This window comes from Mytilus galloprovincialis, chromosome 10, assembly GCF_965363235.1.
Source record: "Mytilus galloprovincialis chromosome 10, xbMytGall1.hap1.1, whole genome shotgun sequence".
NCBI classification, from domain to species: Eukaryota; Metazoa; Mollusca; class Bivalvia; order Mytilida; family Mytilidae; genus Mytilus; species Mytilus galloprovincialis.
Genome location: NC_134847.1, coordinates 26,387,727 through 26,407,035, shown reverse-complemented (window position 1 = coordinate 26,407,035; position 19,309 = coordinate 26,387,727). Strand labels below are relative to the sequence as shown.

At 30.8% G+C, this 19,309-nt stretch overlaps 1 protein-coding gene across 1 annotated transcript; it reads right to left on the bottom strand.

Annotated features, from left to right (window-relative positions):
- Window positions 1–906: 906 nt before the first annotated feature.
- LOC143047283 (pre-mRNA-processing factor 17-like) lies at window positions 907–19,235 on the bottom strand. Its single transcript, XM_076220322.1, has 14 exons — window positions 18,981–19,235; window positions 13,150–13,236; window positions 12,411–12,540; window positions 12,010–12,093; window positions 11,298–11,440; window positions 10,912–11,008; window positions 9,965–10,179; window positions 8,862–9,009; window positions 8,040–8,155; window positions 7,285–7,418; window positions 5,731–5,807; window positions 4,845–4,945; window positions 2,544–2,587; window positions 907–1,373 (listed from the first exon to the last, which is right to left on the bottom strand). The coding sequence occupies exons 1-14, from the start codon at window positions 19,137–19,139 to the stop codon at window positions 1,196–1,198; spliced, it is 1,713 nt and encodes a 570-aa protein (XP_076076437.1). The 5' UTR covers window positions 19,140–19,235; the 3' UTR covers window positions 907–1,195.
- Window positions 19,236–19,309: the final 74 nt, after the last annotated feature.

The window sequence follows — 19,309 nt, the reverse complement described above, 5'->3', positions numbered from 1 at the left end:
AAGGTTTAAACAATTACAGTACCCCAACAACTGAAAACAAACTTACAGAATTTATATAACAGTGAAAGTCCTAGTACAAATGAGCTGTCGTTTAAAGAGCTCATTAGACCTCATGTTTTGATTGTTATTGTATACTGACTCAAAATAAAATTCACAAACTTACTAAATAAATTTACTTACTATCAATACTGAACTTGAATTTAAATATCAGTATTGTATAGTTTTGTAATTTTGTATATATGTATTATAATTAAATTAATTCATGAAAACATGGCAATAACCAACACAAGAATCAAAGTGATTAAAATCACTAGTGTAAAGATTGATAGAGAAGTGCACAAAATTTCGTATCATATTTATGTCTCTTCCATGTAGATACAGTGGTGAACACAAAAGAACTTTCTAATGTTTATTTGCCATCTTGCAATTCTAGAAAAATGTAATATTTTTTATAAATTCAAACTATAGTTGAAAACCAGTAGTTGGTGCACTCATGCCATTGCTTAGAACCTGTGTACTCATGCCATTGCTTAGAACCTGTGTACTCATGCCATTGCTTAGAACCTATCATTAATTCTTGGACATCAGTTTAACCTTGTCAAAATTCCTCCACCATGGTGAAGCTGATACATACATACAGATCAAGTATACCTTAATTATTTTTTTTGAATACACCAAACAACCATAATGGTTAGAGGCAAAATTAATTATACAGATACTTTCAGATATATACTTTGACATAAACCCAACTCAGTTGATGAAAAACATGTATTGGGTTAAAGAGAATTTAGTAAGGTTATGGGATAGCTAAATTCAAGTTTTATGTTAGACTTCTGTTTGCTTGACATCCATTTGTAAATATTCCTCTTTCCCATTTAAACAACAAAAATGTATATCAATAAGAAACATGTAAAGATGTATTTTATTTAAAATTGCAGCAATGATAGCACATTAAAATGAATGACTTTTGAAACATGATCTGTACATGTGATGATTGCAATACAAATGATATAACATTTTAGCATCAAAATTGATTTTGTAATACATTCAGCTACTACTAAACCAGAACACTTTGTGGATCTGATCATTGTTCTCTTAATGTTTTGGAGGTCCATCTAAGATACAATTTTTTCTTCCTCTCAAATGTTATAAGGCATTGATTTTCCTGATTTGACATAACAGTATTTCATTCATCTCAGTCCCAGTATTTTATCACACCATCCCATCCACATGATGCCACTTTTGAGGTTTCATGAGGATGCCACAACACAGTGGAACACACATCATCATGAGCTTTGAATTTTGTATAAAGTTTTGTTGTTTTCCAGTCCCATACATAAAGTTTTCCATCAGCATCTCCTGATATCACATAACTGAAATAAAGATAAAATAATTAGTACATTTGTAGCATTCAACTCAAACAGGTGTAATTGGCTGTCTTGAAGGTGTAATAAAAAAGTAATGGTGCTTTAAACAGCAAAGATATTTGTTGATGACCCATAAATTTTTAAATGCAATGTCAAATTCAAGGGAATATCTATTTTTCTACCCTTTTTTCATATATAACCAGATGTGACGTACTATGATTTTGTGGTATTACACCTGAATATGCAGTAAGATGGATGGGGTCTTTTTCACATGTAGACGGCCGCATCAGCAGGACAAATGCTGTTCCTTTCCTTTGATTTTGTTAAAATGTATGCATTGATAATTTCATAATGGTTAGAGAGTACATGTACAGCCTCTTTAGCAACAAAATGCCAGAATTATACAAGAAAAATAATGTACAATTTATTCACATCTTGCTCAGATCTGGGATATTTGAAGTTGAGCATATGGTATCAATTTTTGCCTATTGTTGGAGATCTTTAATTTTGTGGTATTACACCTGAATATGCAGTAAGATGGATGGGGTCTTTTTCACATGTAGACGGCCGCATCAGCAGGACAAATGCTGTTCCTTTCCTTTGATTTTGTTAAAATGTATGCATTGATAATTTCATAATGGTTAGAGAGTACATGTACAGCCTCTTTAGCAACAAAATGCCAGAATTATACAAGAAAAATAATGTACAATTTATTCACATCTTGCTCAGATCTGGGATATTTGAAGTTGAGCATATGGTATCAATTTTTGCCTATTGTTGGAGATCTTTAATATGATGACCCTTACATTTTTCTTTCTATTTTCATGTTTTGTTGAGTTGATATCATGTTGACTTATGTGCTAAATTTGCTTTTTTTTATTTATATGTAAAATTATAATCTGTTTTCCTCTTGTTAAAAATACCAAATAATTGTTTTTTTGTAACATTTTTTGTAAAGGCATATTCAAATGTCAGCAGACTTTCTGCCAATTTTTCAACATGTACACATAGGAAAAATAAAAGATAGCAGTCCATAGTTTTTGATATAGGTAGGCCATTTATTTGCTTAAATTTTACCCTTCCTTTGTTACATGCAACTCAGGAAAAACTATTTATCTACAGATGAAAAAAACAATGAAAACCCATGAGCTGTGATAATAATTTACTAAGTCATACCTCATATCTGGTGAAAAATCTGGTTGACAAGCATAACCTGCTACCTGTAAAGACACATAACATAATTAATTCATAAACTTTTGACAGAGATATGTTTGACCTGAATGTAATTTTAAAAAATAACAAGAATGTGTCCCCAGTACACGAATGCCCCACTCGCACTATTATTTTCTATGTTCAGTGGACCGTGAAATTGGGGTAAACCCTCTAATTTGGCATTAAAATTTAAAAGATCATATCATAGGGAACATGTATACTAAGTTTGAAGGCCATTGGACTTCAACTTCATCAAAAACTACCTTGACCAAAAACTTTAACCTGAAGCGGGACAGACGGACGGACGGACGAACGGACGCACAGACCAGAAAACATAATGCATATCGTAGGTGGGGCATAAAAATGCAAATCTTAAAATTAAAATTGCAATGTTTAAACATGTGTACTTTGCAAACATGTCAAGTCAATGACCAATGAGTAAAAGCGCAGGAGCAAACAATCTTTGTGGAAATGAGATATGCCAATGCTTATACAACTGCATAACAAATACCATTACCTTATCATAAAAGGTAACCCTTAAACTGTCCTCATCACAAATTTCAATAAGTCAACATTTAAAAAGACATAAAGTCAATGAACCAGGACCTAGGGCAGGGCCAGATAATTGGCAATTCAACTAATTTTACAATTTTTTTTACAATTCATTACTTTTAGCTTTATTCATATTAAAACATTTTTTAACCAAAACATACACACATGCTACACCAAATGATTTTTTCAGGGAACTTCATTTGAAAAATGTGTGTGGTTGAGTTACTTGTACTGGAATGGTCAAATAAAATTAACTGAATGACAAATAGATTTTGTGTTTGACATACTTGAGGCAGTCACAATATTCAGTCTTGAAATGATTGTTTTTTTTCAAGAGTGTGTGATTTTGATTTTTATATAATATCTTTTAACCCTTAGACTGCTGCATTCATTTCTATTGTACTTTTGTGTATTGCTGAATAAAATTTTAATCACTGATGAAATAAACATGTTCACTTACAATTGCTGTATCTTTGTAAATATTGAATATTCATCAATAACAGTTATATAAAAAAGTATTGTTAGATTCTGTATTTTTTTATTTATTTTATTTTTGTGTGAGTCTCTGGTCATTTTTTACCTGTACAGGTGCAAATAGAGGTAAACAAAGGTAACTTATTTTTTTCATGTTTTATTAATGAATCCATCAATGTAAAAGTATCCATGACTTCAGAATTGAACCAATATATAAAAATCTCGTTTAAGAACTAGTCCATTGTGATTATCAAAAAAAAAGTTTTTTCTAGAATCAACAGCCTTTTTGATGCAAATATTTTCCGGTATTTTCCTCCGACTTTCACTGCGCCGACTTTTACTTCCATGTACAAATATATTTATACGACAAGTTCATTGTTATAGCTTTCATCAATAAATAATCTTGACAAACTTAAAGTTCGGATCTATCGATGTCAGTCAATATTGATTCACATTTCAAAGGCGAAATGATAAACATCGAAAATCATGTTTCATGTCATCCATTTTGGACAAGGTCTTGGAATTCCGGTGGTTCTCGCTTTAAAAGTCTTCTGTTCGCAGTTTTGATAGAATATTTCTATTTCCATCTATTATATCTTCTGTTCTCGTCCAAATCCTTTTTATCGGCTGCCGCTGTTAAATTGTTATCATTGAAATACTTCTGAACGTGTTGGCCATTTCTCCAAATAATATCCGCCATTTTGTCACTTTTTTCATCAAAAATTTTCACTTTCGGTTTTATCGCTTATACCTGATTTAAAGTCAAGAGACACTCGAAAGAATTTTTAACCAATCAGAATCCATACAAGTCGAAACTGCCGCAATCTCATGAATATTGACTCCGCCCATTCCATGGTAACTGTGTAAACAAACGAGTTACGGAAAACGACTATAGTCGCGCGTAGCAGTAGCGGACTGCTTTATCGGAACGACAATAGTCGCGCGTAGCAGTCTAAGGGTTAACTACATGCAATCTATAACTGTTTTATATGTTCTAATGTACATTGAACTATTATGAATATAGGATTGTGTAAATATGGTATATGTTTGCTTTTGTCTGTTTGGTTTTTTTTTTCTTTCTCTTATTATTATTATTATTTTACTTGTATTGTATATGAGGACCTCAGGGAAAATTAGTAATTGTAACTTACTCTTTAAATAAAGAATTTATTATCATTATTATTATTTTACTGTAAAAAACAAACAAATGATATAAATTATTTAACAACAAAAACTTACCATATGACCGGTAAAAAGTTTCTTTCTCATGTATTTAAATCTGTTTAGTACATTAAATATACAGATCTTATTATCCATAGATTGGCATGCTAACCATTTTCCTATGAAAAAAAGCCAATGAGAATATTAGATTATGCAAATTTTATTTATTCATAAACGTTAAAAGGTTAAGATACTGATAAATGATAAATGAAGTCTAAATTTGTGAAGATTCCTGTCATTTGTCTTTCATAACAAAAAAAATCATGTGTAGGTTACATAAGTATGTACAACTTTTGAAAGCATAAAAAATTTAAAAGATTAATGATTTATTTCTAATTTACATATTTCTTATACATTCATAGAGCTAAAATATTACTGAATTATTTTTACCACATACAGAAAATTTGATTTTTTTGTGTGCATGTTTTATGATGATTGTTAATCGACTGACAAAATAGTGCAATTTCAAGAAATGCTCTATTAAAACATATGATGCTATCAAAATTTTAATTGAAAGTTTTTATTTTCTCAAATTTACCCCATCTAAACTTTTTGCAATAATAAAAAAACTAGCAAACATCTCTGAATTTACAGTATATACATGTTATATAATATAAAACAGCATCGGGTAAATAGCATTTAAGGACTTTGATGCAAATGAAGTATTTTTTCTGGATTACCTTCATAACAAACTATCACACTAAAAAATTAGAAAGAAAATGATGTATTTTTAAATAATTGAATGCTTAAACGAAACGACTCCATGGAACCTTAAATGAATAAATTCAAGAAAATCTTATGCTTGAAATTTCATTAACTATTAAATAGTATCAAAGCAATTTTACATGAACTAGAAGCCTTTTACAGATAAAATTTGGCATACTGCTTTTTGTTTTCATCTTACCATTTGGTGACAGTTTAATAGCAGGCATAGAATGCATAGAAGGATCAGCAATGTATTTAAAATCCACAGGAATTCCCCTGAAATAGAAATAAATCTTGTTAAATATAGTGAATGTACATGATGTTTATGTTTCAATATATTGTGCATTCATTTATTTTCCTGGGTATCAATTTTTCATGGATTGAGGAAGACTTCATGGATATATTTATTGTTTTCATGGTTTTGCCTAATTCTGTATAGAAACTTACAAAGCCTATAGAAAATTTGTAATTCGTTGAACATTTGAATTCTTTGTCCACCTGTACCCATGAAACCCAAGAAAATTGGTACCAAACGAAAAATACTGAATCTACTGTTAATTTAATTTGTTATAAAATATTCTTGGTCCAAAAAAATTTGATAATTAGAAATAGAGCTTTTTAATGTACAAGATGATAATGAATATGTTTTGATGTTTAAAGTCTAGTGTCAACTATTGCTGGCAAATCAGGATAACAACATGTTAATGCAATTCAGACATAACCCAAAGTTTGTAGTAGAGCAACAAGCTAAGCAAGATTTTCAAAGTGCTGGTTCGCAAGGCAACAGTTCACAGGAAGGCTTGTCAACCTCTTACTCTAAAATGCTGCTTGCTTAGAAGATAAGCAACTAACACTTAATTGCATATGTTATGATCTAGATGGTCCAGGTACACAGTTATCTTCCCTCAATTTCGTTGTCCACAAATATATTTCCCTTTAATTTCAGTATATATTTTCTTATTTTCCCCCCCTTTTTTTGCTTTTAAGTTTTATGTGAATGTAAAGTCATCTGAGATGATTCCTGTAAAATTTCTTTTTTGATTTTTTGAGTAGAAATGAATTAAGTTAGGTAAACATAGGTGTAATTTCCTCTTTTCAGAAGCTCTCTGGCTTAACCCATACTGGTTTCCTTGTGTTTTGTGTTGCCAAGAGAAAATCAGCTGATGAAGTTTTCTTATTTTTGATATGTTTTGTGGTTAATGCCAAACTTTATGTACACCAAATCTTGTTAGAATTATTTTAATTTACCATTATGTTCTAAGACAGATAGGGGAAAATAACGGTGTACACGGACCAGATGCCTTGATTTTTTGAGTCGCTGATTTACTCTCTGTTTGATATATTCCCATCTTCATTTTTTTTTATAAAATTTAAGAAATATCTTCACATAAATAATGATATAGCTAAAGTGAAAGCTGTTTTCAGACAAAATATACACCTTTGCTATTAAGGTGGTACCAAACACCTTGACTAGAATAATTTGGCTAGTTTAATTTTCATAAAATTTTGACAACATATTTACTTTGACCCTTTGACAAAATTAGGAAAATTTCAAAAATACTTGAACCCCACACTCTATCGGAAAAATATCATTGGATATATAGCAGTTTGACAAACACTTATTTTGATCATTGAGAAGCTTTATATATTTTTTTTTAGATAGAATGTGATTAAAACGTTCACCTGATTTTTACAGAGTTATCTCCCTGTAGTGATATGCCTCACCTTAAGATAAGAATACAATTCTACATACCATTCCCATATTCTCATACTTTTGTCGTCTGATGTTGACACAAATCTTCTGTTCTGATCTACAAATTCTAAAGCGTTGACTGCACCTAAATGTCTGTCATATTCCTGAACTATTTCACCTGACCTTATATCCCACTAAAAATAAATACAAATTTGACATTGGAAATATTGAAAGACCCTTAAAAAATATATCTATCGATTAATTTGCAAATGTAACAAGTATTGAATTTCTCGCTGCATTGAAGACATAATGGTGACCTTCTACTGTTGTCTGTTTTTTTGTCGGGTTGTTGTCTCTTTGACACATTCCCCATTTCCATTCTCAATTTTATACACATTGACAAATCATTGTGTTAACCATAGTATTGGAAATAGTGTGAAAAAAAAAATTAAAGATGGGCCCAAATTAAGTAGATGTGTGTGTCCTGCTGCGAAGGGCATGCAGTATTAAAATTTGTCTACACTAAAATAAGCAAATTTCATAGTGTGTATTGGAGTAATTATTATTTGTGGTACAAATGTTCATAGATATTGTGGGGTCAAGGTGAACAATGGATTGAGGTCATAAAAAAAAAATTGAAATTTCTATAGGCTTTGTATGAAGAATTGTCATGAAATCAAGTACAAACAATAAAAACTTCCTCTATCAACAAAAATTAGTTACATAACAACAAGGTAAATGGAAGGTAATATACCACCAACTTCTATTCCTATCTTTTTTGTAACATATGTTGTTTATAATTTGATAAAACTTACACAGATAATTTTCTTGTCTGAAGTACCAGCCACAAACAAATGTTGTTTATCTTCATCTGGATTGAACCTTATACAATAAGGCACTTTCTTACTGGTAAATCTGGCCTTACACTCCCCTGTAAAGTCATTAATAAACTAAAAAGTCATATATATATTATACCTAGGTATTATCATTTCTATAAAACAACAATAAATAATAAATTATTCAATATAAGTTGATAGCTTTCAGAACCCTTTTTTTAACTTATTCAATGTATTTCAATTTGTTAATGCCAAATTGTGTATGATATCTAATATCAATTTAACTAATAAAATATGTTTTCACTATCATTAAGGTAGACAGTTAAACTTTGAGACATAGTGATTGATTGATTCTAGCTTACTTAATGTCCAGCTGCAATGTATTTCATGATTATTGAGGACAGAAATATGGTGTGGTATCAGTTTGTATACAGATTTGTACTAGAATGTCCGAGATGATATTACAGACCTTTGATGCAGTAGCTTACAAGGTGATTTCTCAAATGATGACATGTCACTTTGCCTGAAACTCCTTTTGCTTCTGTGAGATATAAATGAACTTTCCTCTTATTTAAAAAATTCACATGCTCAGTGGAGCTTAAACACACCTTATGTCAATTGTTCTACTCCAGAGGAGCACCACCAAGGCGTATTTTTTAAAGTCTTTTTACGTGAAACTTGAGAACTGTGACTCATATAATACAGTATTTCAACAATCTCAACATTTTAAACATTTTCAACATTTTCAAATACAATATTGAGATCAATCAGTGCTTACATTTTACTTATAAATCACAATACCTGTTTCAGTATCCCAAAGTTTACAGAATCTATCATAAGCACAGCTAAGGAATTCTGTCCCTGAGTTATTAAAACATGCATCACGAACAGCCTGCTTATGTCCACTGTAAGTTCTGACTAATCTACGGTCATTATATACTTCCCAAATCTAAAAAATATTAATTTTTAAATAAAGAATACAAGATGTGTTTTTGGCTACCTGAAACCTCAGAGTGTAAGAAAGGTGCACTCTAAAACTGAAGAATTAAGCAAAAGAGTTATCTCCACTTTAAAATAACCCAAGAAATCCAAATGTACTTTATATTTATCATAATTAAATAACTTAATCAATGGCAATCATAATACATCTCCTTGTTTCATATTCAATCAATATGAGTAAAGGAGAAGGTTCAGTAAGACCCCTTTTTGGCCCCATAATATAGCAGTTTTACAAAGTTGTGAAAATGTAATCTTTTAGATAATACATAACATATATAAAGGTTGAGGATGAACACGGATGCGGCCACTTTCATTTTTGACCAAAACCATCTCAAAAGTGACGTTTTTTGGGCATATTTGATAGATTTTTCATATTTAAGCTTGAATCGGAGCCTTTTTAATGACAAAACCAGTTAAAATCTTTCACAAAAACTAATCAAATCAATTGAAATAGACATTAAAGTGTTTAAAAAGTGTCCAAAATCTTTCGTTAGATGAACCTGAAATTTGATGCCAAAATCAGCCCTTACCGGACCTACTCCTTTAGATGGGGGAAGTGTGTGTGTGCTGTAATCCATTTAAAAAAAAGATCTATTAAGTTAATTTGAAATTTTTGCTAGGTTGATAATAAATATTTTGTGTCTACATTAACATTTCAAATTCAGCTTTTAAAATGGATTTTGTTGGTATATATAATAATTGCTAAAACCACCAAAATACCAATTTCTTATAAACATATTAGCAGAATTTGCTGAAAAAAACAAAATACACAAATTTTTAGTGAACTTATAAATAATGTTTGTTTTTTTTAAAAACACCAAAAATGAATATTTTCTACCATAGCTAATATAATATGCAAATCCACAGTCGTTCAGCCCCAAATGAGAAACACTAAAATCACTTACCTTTAATTTTGAATCCATACCACACGATAAGATTAAATGACCAGATTTTGGGAACCATTTTATAGTAGCCACACCCTTGGTATGGCCTGTCCAAGTGTGGATTAATTTCTTTGGCAAGAAACATTTTTCTGGTGGTTCATCTGATTTAAGATTGATACCAACATCCTGTGGTGGGCATAAGAATGATCTCCCTTGGTAGTCGTAAGCATCTTTAACTATAAATAAAAATTATGCAACTAGATTAAGCCCAAAAAAATTGAATTTATAGGAAAAGAACAAAGAAGTTTGTATTGCTGTTACTAATATTTTGAGGAGAGAGATTGTTTCAAACCTATTGTTATTTTCATTTATATTGTCAAAGGTTGTTTGTGATTTGTTTTGCAAAAGCTGCCATTTTGTGGATGGTTTTTTAGTTGTTTTGCTAAAACTAATGTTTTGTATAGTGTTTTTATTTGGCAAACTTATTTTCTTTAATAGTTTCCTTATTTTAGAAGTGCCTGTTTTTCACCAAATTCATTTTGTTCAGTTTGTATTATTAAAGTAAATATCTTGTAGACGGGCCAAATGTTATTTTCATTCCATTGCTTGTTCTGTAAAGAAAATTCCTATATAAGAGTTTGAACAGCCATTTGTTTTACTAACTTATATTTTGTGAAGTTTTTTGTTGTCTCAGACTTGTTTTTTTGTATTCATTCATATATAATTATCTTACATCATTGAAAAAGGTGTAAATTGAAGTAATGAATATTGAAATATTTCTTTTTTTAAATTCATAACATTTTGGCAAATTTTTAACTACTTTACATGTTCTGTTCAGTTTTTTTAGATTTCATAATTTTGCTTTCCAAGGACGTACAGATAAAAACTATTCCACAAACATGTGTTTTTTTTGCACAAAATCAATATCTATAATTTTTTACTCCTTCAAGATAAACATGTCACCATACCATGAAGAGTTGTCTTCTCTTCAGATACTTTTTCTTCAGTCTGTTTTCCTGTTTTACTTCTCTTTGCAAGTATTTCATCAAGTTCTTTCTTCTCTTCCTATAAAATAAATGACACTTGGATTATCACATATATAAAACAAACGAACTAAAAGTGCTAGATTAACAATAACACATACATGAAACAAGCATGCTTTATGCATTAAAATTAAGCCAAGAATTTATTAACAATATGTCAAATTTTCTTTTGAGTCATTTGATCCTTGACCTTTGTTGGTGTCTCAGAAAGATCAATAAATTTCATGATCTTTCTTTATATCTATTTAAGAAGGCATTTAAAAAATTAACTGGAAAATTATCATCACATATTAAGTATGTTTTGTTTGTACCTCATTTGGTTTCATAATAGTTTTCTCGTCTACAAACTTGCCCCATGGACCTAAATACCCCTCTATGTCAGAAGAATCATCATTTCTCTGCCTCTTCCTCTTGTCCTCAGGCCTCTTTTGTGTCAGTTCAAAAACGGTTTTACCTGTCAAATGTAAAGACATACATTTGAATTGTGTTAAATTTAAAAACATGCACGGATATACAAGCAATACTGCGGTAAGGATTACTATAGATCTGTAGTCTTTCTATTTCTCATAACTTTCATATAAATAAGACAATTAGATGATTCTAATACCATCCGAACATTTGATTAAGCAATTGTAGGTGTTTTGTTGTATGTCTTCTTAACAATTCTTGTTTTCTGTAATGCTCAGTGTCCTCTCTATAATAAACCTAGACACAATGTGTAATCTGTTGAAAATTAATATGCTGGTGGGGAGGAACACTGAACTTATTTTCACTTCTTTTATTGATTGTACAGAAACAATTCAATGACATCTTACAGGTACATGTAGGAGGTTTTTTGGATGGGCTTTTTTAAAATTTGTTAAATAGCAAATATTTAGTATTACAAAAGAGGGACGAAAGATACCAAAGGGACAGTCAAACTCATAAATCTACAACAAACTGACAACGCCATGGCTAAAAATGAAAAAAGACAAACAGAAAAACAATAGTACAACAATACTACTTATTTTCCTTCAATCATACCTTTGTTGTCATCTGATTTAGAAGAATCACCAACAAGTTTTGCTTCTGCTACAACATTATCTACAGATGGATCAATGGCATATCCTGCAATATAATATAAAAAGTTAAAGTCACCATAGATTTAACATGAAGAAAAGACATGAACCATGCACTGACAAAGTTCCATTTTTTTTTTATCTTTAATCAAGGCTCTGTATTTATTTTCTAATTCAGCCATTGGAGGAAATTATGAAAATCATCAGAAAAATTTGCCCTTCATTTTTAATGTCACAGGGGAAAGAGCTTGAAACATATTATTCATATTTTCAGTTGGTACTTAGTTAGATCCAAAATAAATCTCTTGATGTGCAAATTGTCTGCATGTACATGATGTATAAGCAAATATTTCTAATTCACCATACCATAACTAGTGAATGTCTTTCTCTGGTTGTCAAACTGGAAGTCACTGATATGTGCAGGCTCTGCAAACCCTGACATCATGTTTCTAGGGGCCAACATCTGTTGTGTTTTGAAGGGGTTACCAGGACCAATCTGAAAAAAGAACATTTAAATAAAAATATATAATACTCTGAGATTTGATATTTGTAGTAAGAGTGGAATACATGTATGTAATAAGACAACATGTTCAATGTAATTGTAACTTTAGACTCACCTCTACCAACTATGTATTATTTCAAACTTTGTATATTTTGTTTGTATGTCATTCTCTGATTTGATTTGATTGGTTTTAATTAAATATTGTAGTTGTTGCGGTTTGGACATACAGTCGTACAGACAGAATTTTGGATGGAAAAGGGTAATACCTAATGCCACTTGCAACAACAGGTGACCTATAATGGTTAACTTTCACAAACTGTGACTTAGACGGTTGTCTCATTGGCACTCATACCACATCTTCTTATATCTATATCCCCTTTTTCTTGACCAGAGGATAAACAAAATATACAGAGAAGAACTCACACTACAATTCAGAAAATTTGCAATTGATTCAAAGATATCTAGATTACAGAAGAAAAAAAGACAGTTTCAATAACCATGGTAACAAGCAAAATAATACTAAATAATGCCTTGCCAAATAATACAAATCATCAAATTTAATTCTATAGAAAATACTTAAAAAGTGATTCTTCATTCACATACCTCTGGTGCAAAAAGTTCTTCATATTTAGGGTTATACTTGACTTCCTTAGTTGTTGAATCTAAATGTCTGTTAACTTGGATATCATCCTGAAAAAAAGAACAACAAAACATGACAAAACATACCCGTAATCACTGTTAAAGTCAACATTCTGTTTGAATTGTGACTGTCAATGACTGTTAAAGTTGAGTTCGTGAGTCCAAATTGAATACATGAAATATATTCTGACTTTAAAAAGAGCTACTAACAATATAGTGGCACAGTCATATCCTGCTAACATGTTTAACCCCACCACATTATGTATGTATGTATGTGCCTGTCCCAAGTCAGGAGCCTGTAATTCAGTGGTTGTCGTTTGTTTACGTTTTACATAATTATTTTTTTCGTTCATTTTTTTATATAAATAAGGCGGTATGTTTTCTCGTTTGAACTGTTTTACATTGTCATTTCGGGGCCTTTTATAGCTGGCTATGCGGTATAGGCTTTGCTCATTGTTGAAGGCCTAGAGTGGTTAATTTCTGTGTCATTATGGTCTCTTGTGGAGAGTTATCTCATTGGCAATCATACCACATACTTTTTTTATATCAAAATTGATGATAGTTAAATTATCACTCAAGTTTTAACTCTTGATCAAACATTTTATGATGCTATCTTGGAAGAAATTAATTATATAAAGAGGGGAAATAAATGATTTTGGTTTGAAAAATGTTTCATTATCTAACATTTGTCTGAACCCCTTCTTTAATTAATATTATAGAAACTAAATACAAGTTTACAGAGAAAGTGCAATAACAATACAAATACAATAGCTGATTTGAGAAAAAAAAATAGAAAGTGCAATAAAAATACAAATACAATAGTTGATGGTAAGATAAATAGAACTCTTTATCATGCTTTATCCTGTTCTGTCAAAATAAAATTGTACAATAGAAATTCGAATCTAGCTAAAGATGCTATATTACTGATTGATTCAGTCTTCTCCAATTAATCATGGTTTTAAATTATCAACCTTTTCTGTTTTGTGGACATTGATGTACACAGAACTGCTATTATAACCTCAACAGGTGTAAAACTTATAGTATGGCCCAGGACAATACGTCTTTAAAAAGTATGGACGATATGTCCCATGGAAGATGTGGTGGTATGTACTTCGAGATTCCGCCAGTTGAGACTCACCCCTTGATTGACTGCAAGGGTACAGCGGATCCATGCATGTACACTCCCTAAGGATTAATGGAGATGTGTCGTTTACAATATTATCCCATCACAAGAACAATCCCCACCCAACACCGCTCAAGGGAGTGTTTAGGACAATGGGAAGTCTGTTATTATGGTGGAGGAAGCCGAAGTACTCGGAGAGAACCACCAGGCTTCTCGGAAGGAACAGACAACACAAAGAGATTTCAGAAGATTGATCTCCAGGTCAAGCTGGGAACAACTTTGACCTACCGAGGCGCATCCGGGTCTGTTCGCGCCCAATCATATTTGCGCCTATTCATGTTCGCGCCCTTTCACTTTTGCACCCTACACGTTCGCACCCTACACGTTTGCGCACAATTTTTATTGGTATTTTTGTATAATTTGGAATCAAGTTTTTTAAGTGTATTGCTATAAATATTTTTTGTTCATTGTTTCTACATATAGTGAGATTCTGACAACATTTTTTAAAGTGTTGAATAAGTCTTAATCATGTTTGGGCAAGTGTACGGGTCTCACTAATAAGCGACAAGAAGAATAATTTTAGCGACAAGAAGCGACAAGAAGACTATTTAGCGACAAGAAAGCATTTTTTTTTTTATTAAATATTAAGAAATATGCATTTAATTTTTTTTAATATACGGGCAGATATAAATTGATGACCTATTTAATAAAAGATATCGTTAAATGAGGAAATACACAAACTAAAATGATGTGAAAAATATTCACATTTTTATTTTTGTTTCCCTCTTGTTTGATTTCAGTTCTTTGTATTTCACAATTTGTGCCTGTACTTTCTGGACAATGATGTACAAATAATGCATTTCGCAAGTTTATTATATATTATACAAAGAAAGTTTTAAAAAACAAATTATAAGATAAATATATCTGTATATTATTGTTCTAAAACACAAGTAAAAGTAATATCATAATACGTAATACTTGCTGTTGTACATAATAGATAATAAAAATCATATAAATAAATGTAGCAATTAGATCTATGTTTCAATTTATTTTCTATCAATATTAACTTTCTTGTCGCTAAATAATTTTTTCTTTTGCATATTCTTTTAATATTTATTTGGAATAAATAATTTTAATAAAAAAATGTTTTTGTGTCGTTAAATAGCTTCTTGTTGCTTATTGTCTGTAAAATTCTTCTTGTCGCTAATTAGTGAGACTGCAAGTGTACTGCTCTATATAAATATATTTTTTTCATTGTTTCTAAGTAAAGTGAGATTCTGACAACGTTTTTTTTTTATACATGTGTTGATAAAATCTTAATCATGTTTTGGTTAGTGTATTGCTATGAATATTTTTTTTACATGAGTTCAAAGGAGACAAGCTGTTAAAAACAATTATCTTTATTTTTGGTTACACAAATTGTTATTATTACAATAAGATGGATAAATTTAATAAGCGAACAATTGAAATTAAATGTTTGTTTAATTGTTTATCTGAATCCTATTTTGTTACTCTGGCCCAAGGCGACACTTGCTCAGTAACACATGCAAGAAATGTCATATTTTTTTTTACATTAACATGTTTAATTCATGCATGTTCCTTGGTTTATGCATTTTTTTTTAAAAGTTTCTAAATAGTCTAAAACAATTGTCCTCCCACATTATGTTTACTTCCGATAACTCCAATTACTGAGCATACTGGGCTGCAATTAATGAATTACTGACATGCTAAATACAGGAGATTAACAGATTAAATAAGCGTGATTTTTTTAAATAGTTAAAATATTAAAAGTTTTTATTTCATTTATTATTGAACTTTTTATATTAATTTGAGATATAAGTTATGTTGATCTGTTATATACATTTGTATCTAATAAACTTGACTAACTTTTTAATATAAGTCAGACCGTACACGTACGGTCCGACCATATGCGTATTTTGAAAAAAGTATGAATACGGTCCAGACGGTTTGCGTACTGTCCAAATACTCAAACGGTCTTGAACATTTACATCAAAGCAATTTGCAAGTTAAAACAACAATCATGATTATTAAACACTCAACGATAACACCAAATTTAGCTGTGTATAATTTACCAATTTATTAGCAGTAATCATACATCATTGTACATAATTAACATTTAATAATAAATCATCAAATAAATAAGAAAAAAAAAAAATTATCCTAGAAAATAGAACTATTTGGTATAAAATGGGTGCGAACGTATAGTTGACCATTATCTACTGGCTTGTGAAAATTATGAGAAGGCTAAAGAAAAACTCCCCTCTGCACTCTACTTCATAACATCAAAACTTACACTTGAATCAGAAGTATTATTAGCAACAACAGAAAATGATAATTACAGTATTATTAGCAACAACAGAAAATGATAATTACAAACATCACATAGAAGATATTCAACATTTGTTAGGGGTCTTTATTAAAGATACTGGAAAGTTCACAAAATAGATTGTTAAGGTTTTATAAGGGTTAATTATTTATTCATTTTTTTGTTTACTTTTTTATAGTTAATTAATTATTTATTTTTTTATTTGTTTTTCTGTGCAGTGCCACATCATAAATACAAATATACTAATGAGTTTTATACAGTAGCGACATAAAATTACCAGGATGATCGAAATTACAGAGAGATTATAATGTCAAGTTGACACTTCTAAAGACTAAAGCGAACGTACTTCCGGTGCGAATGTGTAGCAGGGATCTCCATGGCCTGTTTAACGATGGCGCCCCACCATCGTTCAAATGTCTTGCGCCATCGTCAAATGACTTGCGCCATCGTTAAATTGTCTTCCGCCATCGTTCAAAACTTCATCGTTTTTTGCAGCCCGACGCCATTTTTTTATCAATTATAATCAAATGCATGTAATTGCATAACCCTTAGGCTTTTTATGTTATAATCCAATACAGTTCTAACGCCTGAGGGATATCCGGATTAAGATCGCTAATCACTTGTACCTGAGCTTGTACAGGTAGATCAACAAACCACACAGGAGAATACTATCTGAGGATAGACGATCCATTTGTCGAATTAATCAACTAAGTTTTAGCAAATGATTATGATAATTTAGATTAAATAAAAAAATTAATAATCCAGATACAAAGAAAACAGTTTAACAAGTAGAACACATGCTTTATTTTGACTTACGCAATCAGCATCCCCCTTTTTTAAGAAGTACAAAATAAGATGCAAAACAGTAAATATTATTTCATTGCAAATAACTTGAATACTGCTGTAACGATAATTTAGAATTACTTTAAAAGTTTAAATGTAAAAACTTAAATGTTTCCTGTAAAGAATTATCGTATCGTAATTCCGAATTCATTTCGTATATTACAATCAAATTGATACATCTGCGTTTCCCGTTTCTATTCAGACTCGAAAGATGCATGTTGCACAGCATCAATTTGACAGATAAAGTCATTAAAAACGTTTTTCATTTGTCAATGTTTGCTTTACAAATCTCTTTAACCTTTTACATAACCCGTACGAATCGTTTTGTTTTTGCTGCAAATCAGCCATACCGGTAATGGGTTCCATGAAAAATAAGCTTCAATTCATATGATTTTTAACCCCCATAACAATTACCAAAAATACAAGAAATCTACATGGGGACCTTCATGACAGCTTTTGGTCATTCTCGACTAAGGGGACCATGAAGACTTGGCATTTGAATGGTTAAAAACGGCAATAAATGAAAATATTGATACTTCTAATTCTATAATGAAAATTCAAATAAATATAATTTAAATAAGCAAGACTTAGTATGGGGACGGAGTCCCCAATAACCAGATAACAGAAGAAAATTCAATAAAAAAAAAATACGGGAAAATTTCCCGAATTTTTCATTGTACTAATGAACTCAAAATCGTTCAAATTTTTTTTGTCGTGTTTTGAAATCCCGGACCGGCGCAGAAATGTACAATGTACTTTCTTTTTCCGGTCTCGTTTGTATGAAACTTTGAGTAAAATATATATTTATCAGTCTAGTATAAAATAGGAAGGAACGCGCAATACCAATTTCATTTTTAATAATTCCTTGATATGAAAAAATGTTACCTGATGATAGCGTTTCTTTGTTTACATTGCATATGACGTCATAATTTAAATAACGTCACAACTAAATCCCTAACAACAGAACCAAAATCGGAAACGTTACGGTATTTCCGTTTCTTTTTTTTTAAACAAATATTGAAGTTACAAAAAAATAATTCATACAGACTTCGTCCCCATTTATAGGTAATGCCTGCCTCATATTATGTTCACCATTCCTTGTATAGAGGGATAAAATACTTCCGATCGCGCTACACTGTACAGCGTAGACACGGTTTGTAATGTGAAAGTTCCTCCATCGTTCAATTTTCATCCATGGAGATCCCTGTGTAGACTGCGAATACGAAAGTGTATTGAGTGCGAACGGACCTGATACCTACTAATGCCCTCGAAGTATCCAATTTAGTTTTAACTCAGGTTTGCATACCAGAGATTGTGTGGGAGGGTAAAATCATGGAAATATGGCGGTCATGTCTTGAAAGCAATCTCACGGGTACTCGTCACTGACATCAGGTAGCACCTCATTCAAACATAAAAGAGGATACAAATTAGAATTTTGGGAAACAGATTATCTTGAAAACTTTTCAAAATATTGTGTCATACTTTTGTAAATATTTCTGGTGCTGCTTTCAACTGAATCGTTGAAGAAATAGCATTTTGCTGATTTATTGGTCTGAGATGGGCTGTGAGATCCTCTAAATGATCTTTGTTTTCATGGTCTGAATTGTCTTCATCACTGCTATATTGTTGGAGTGCCAACATTTTAGGACATTTTCAATAATTGGCGTTGAAAGAGTAAGACTAAGCAAAAAACGTTTCAAAAAGCATTAACCGGAACTCGGAAACAAAATGCGTAAACAACAGTATCGAACAAAAAGTTTACTGCAGTAAATGAAATTGAGTTTTATATTAAATTTTATTTTTTCATTTAT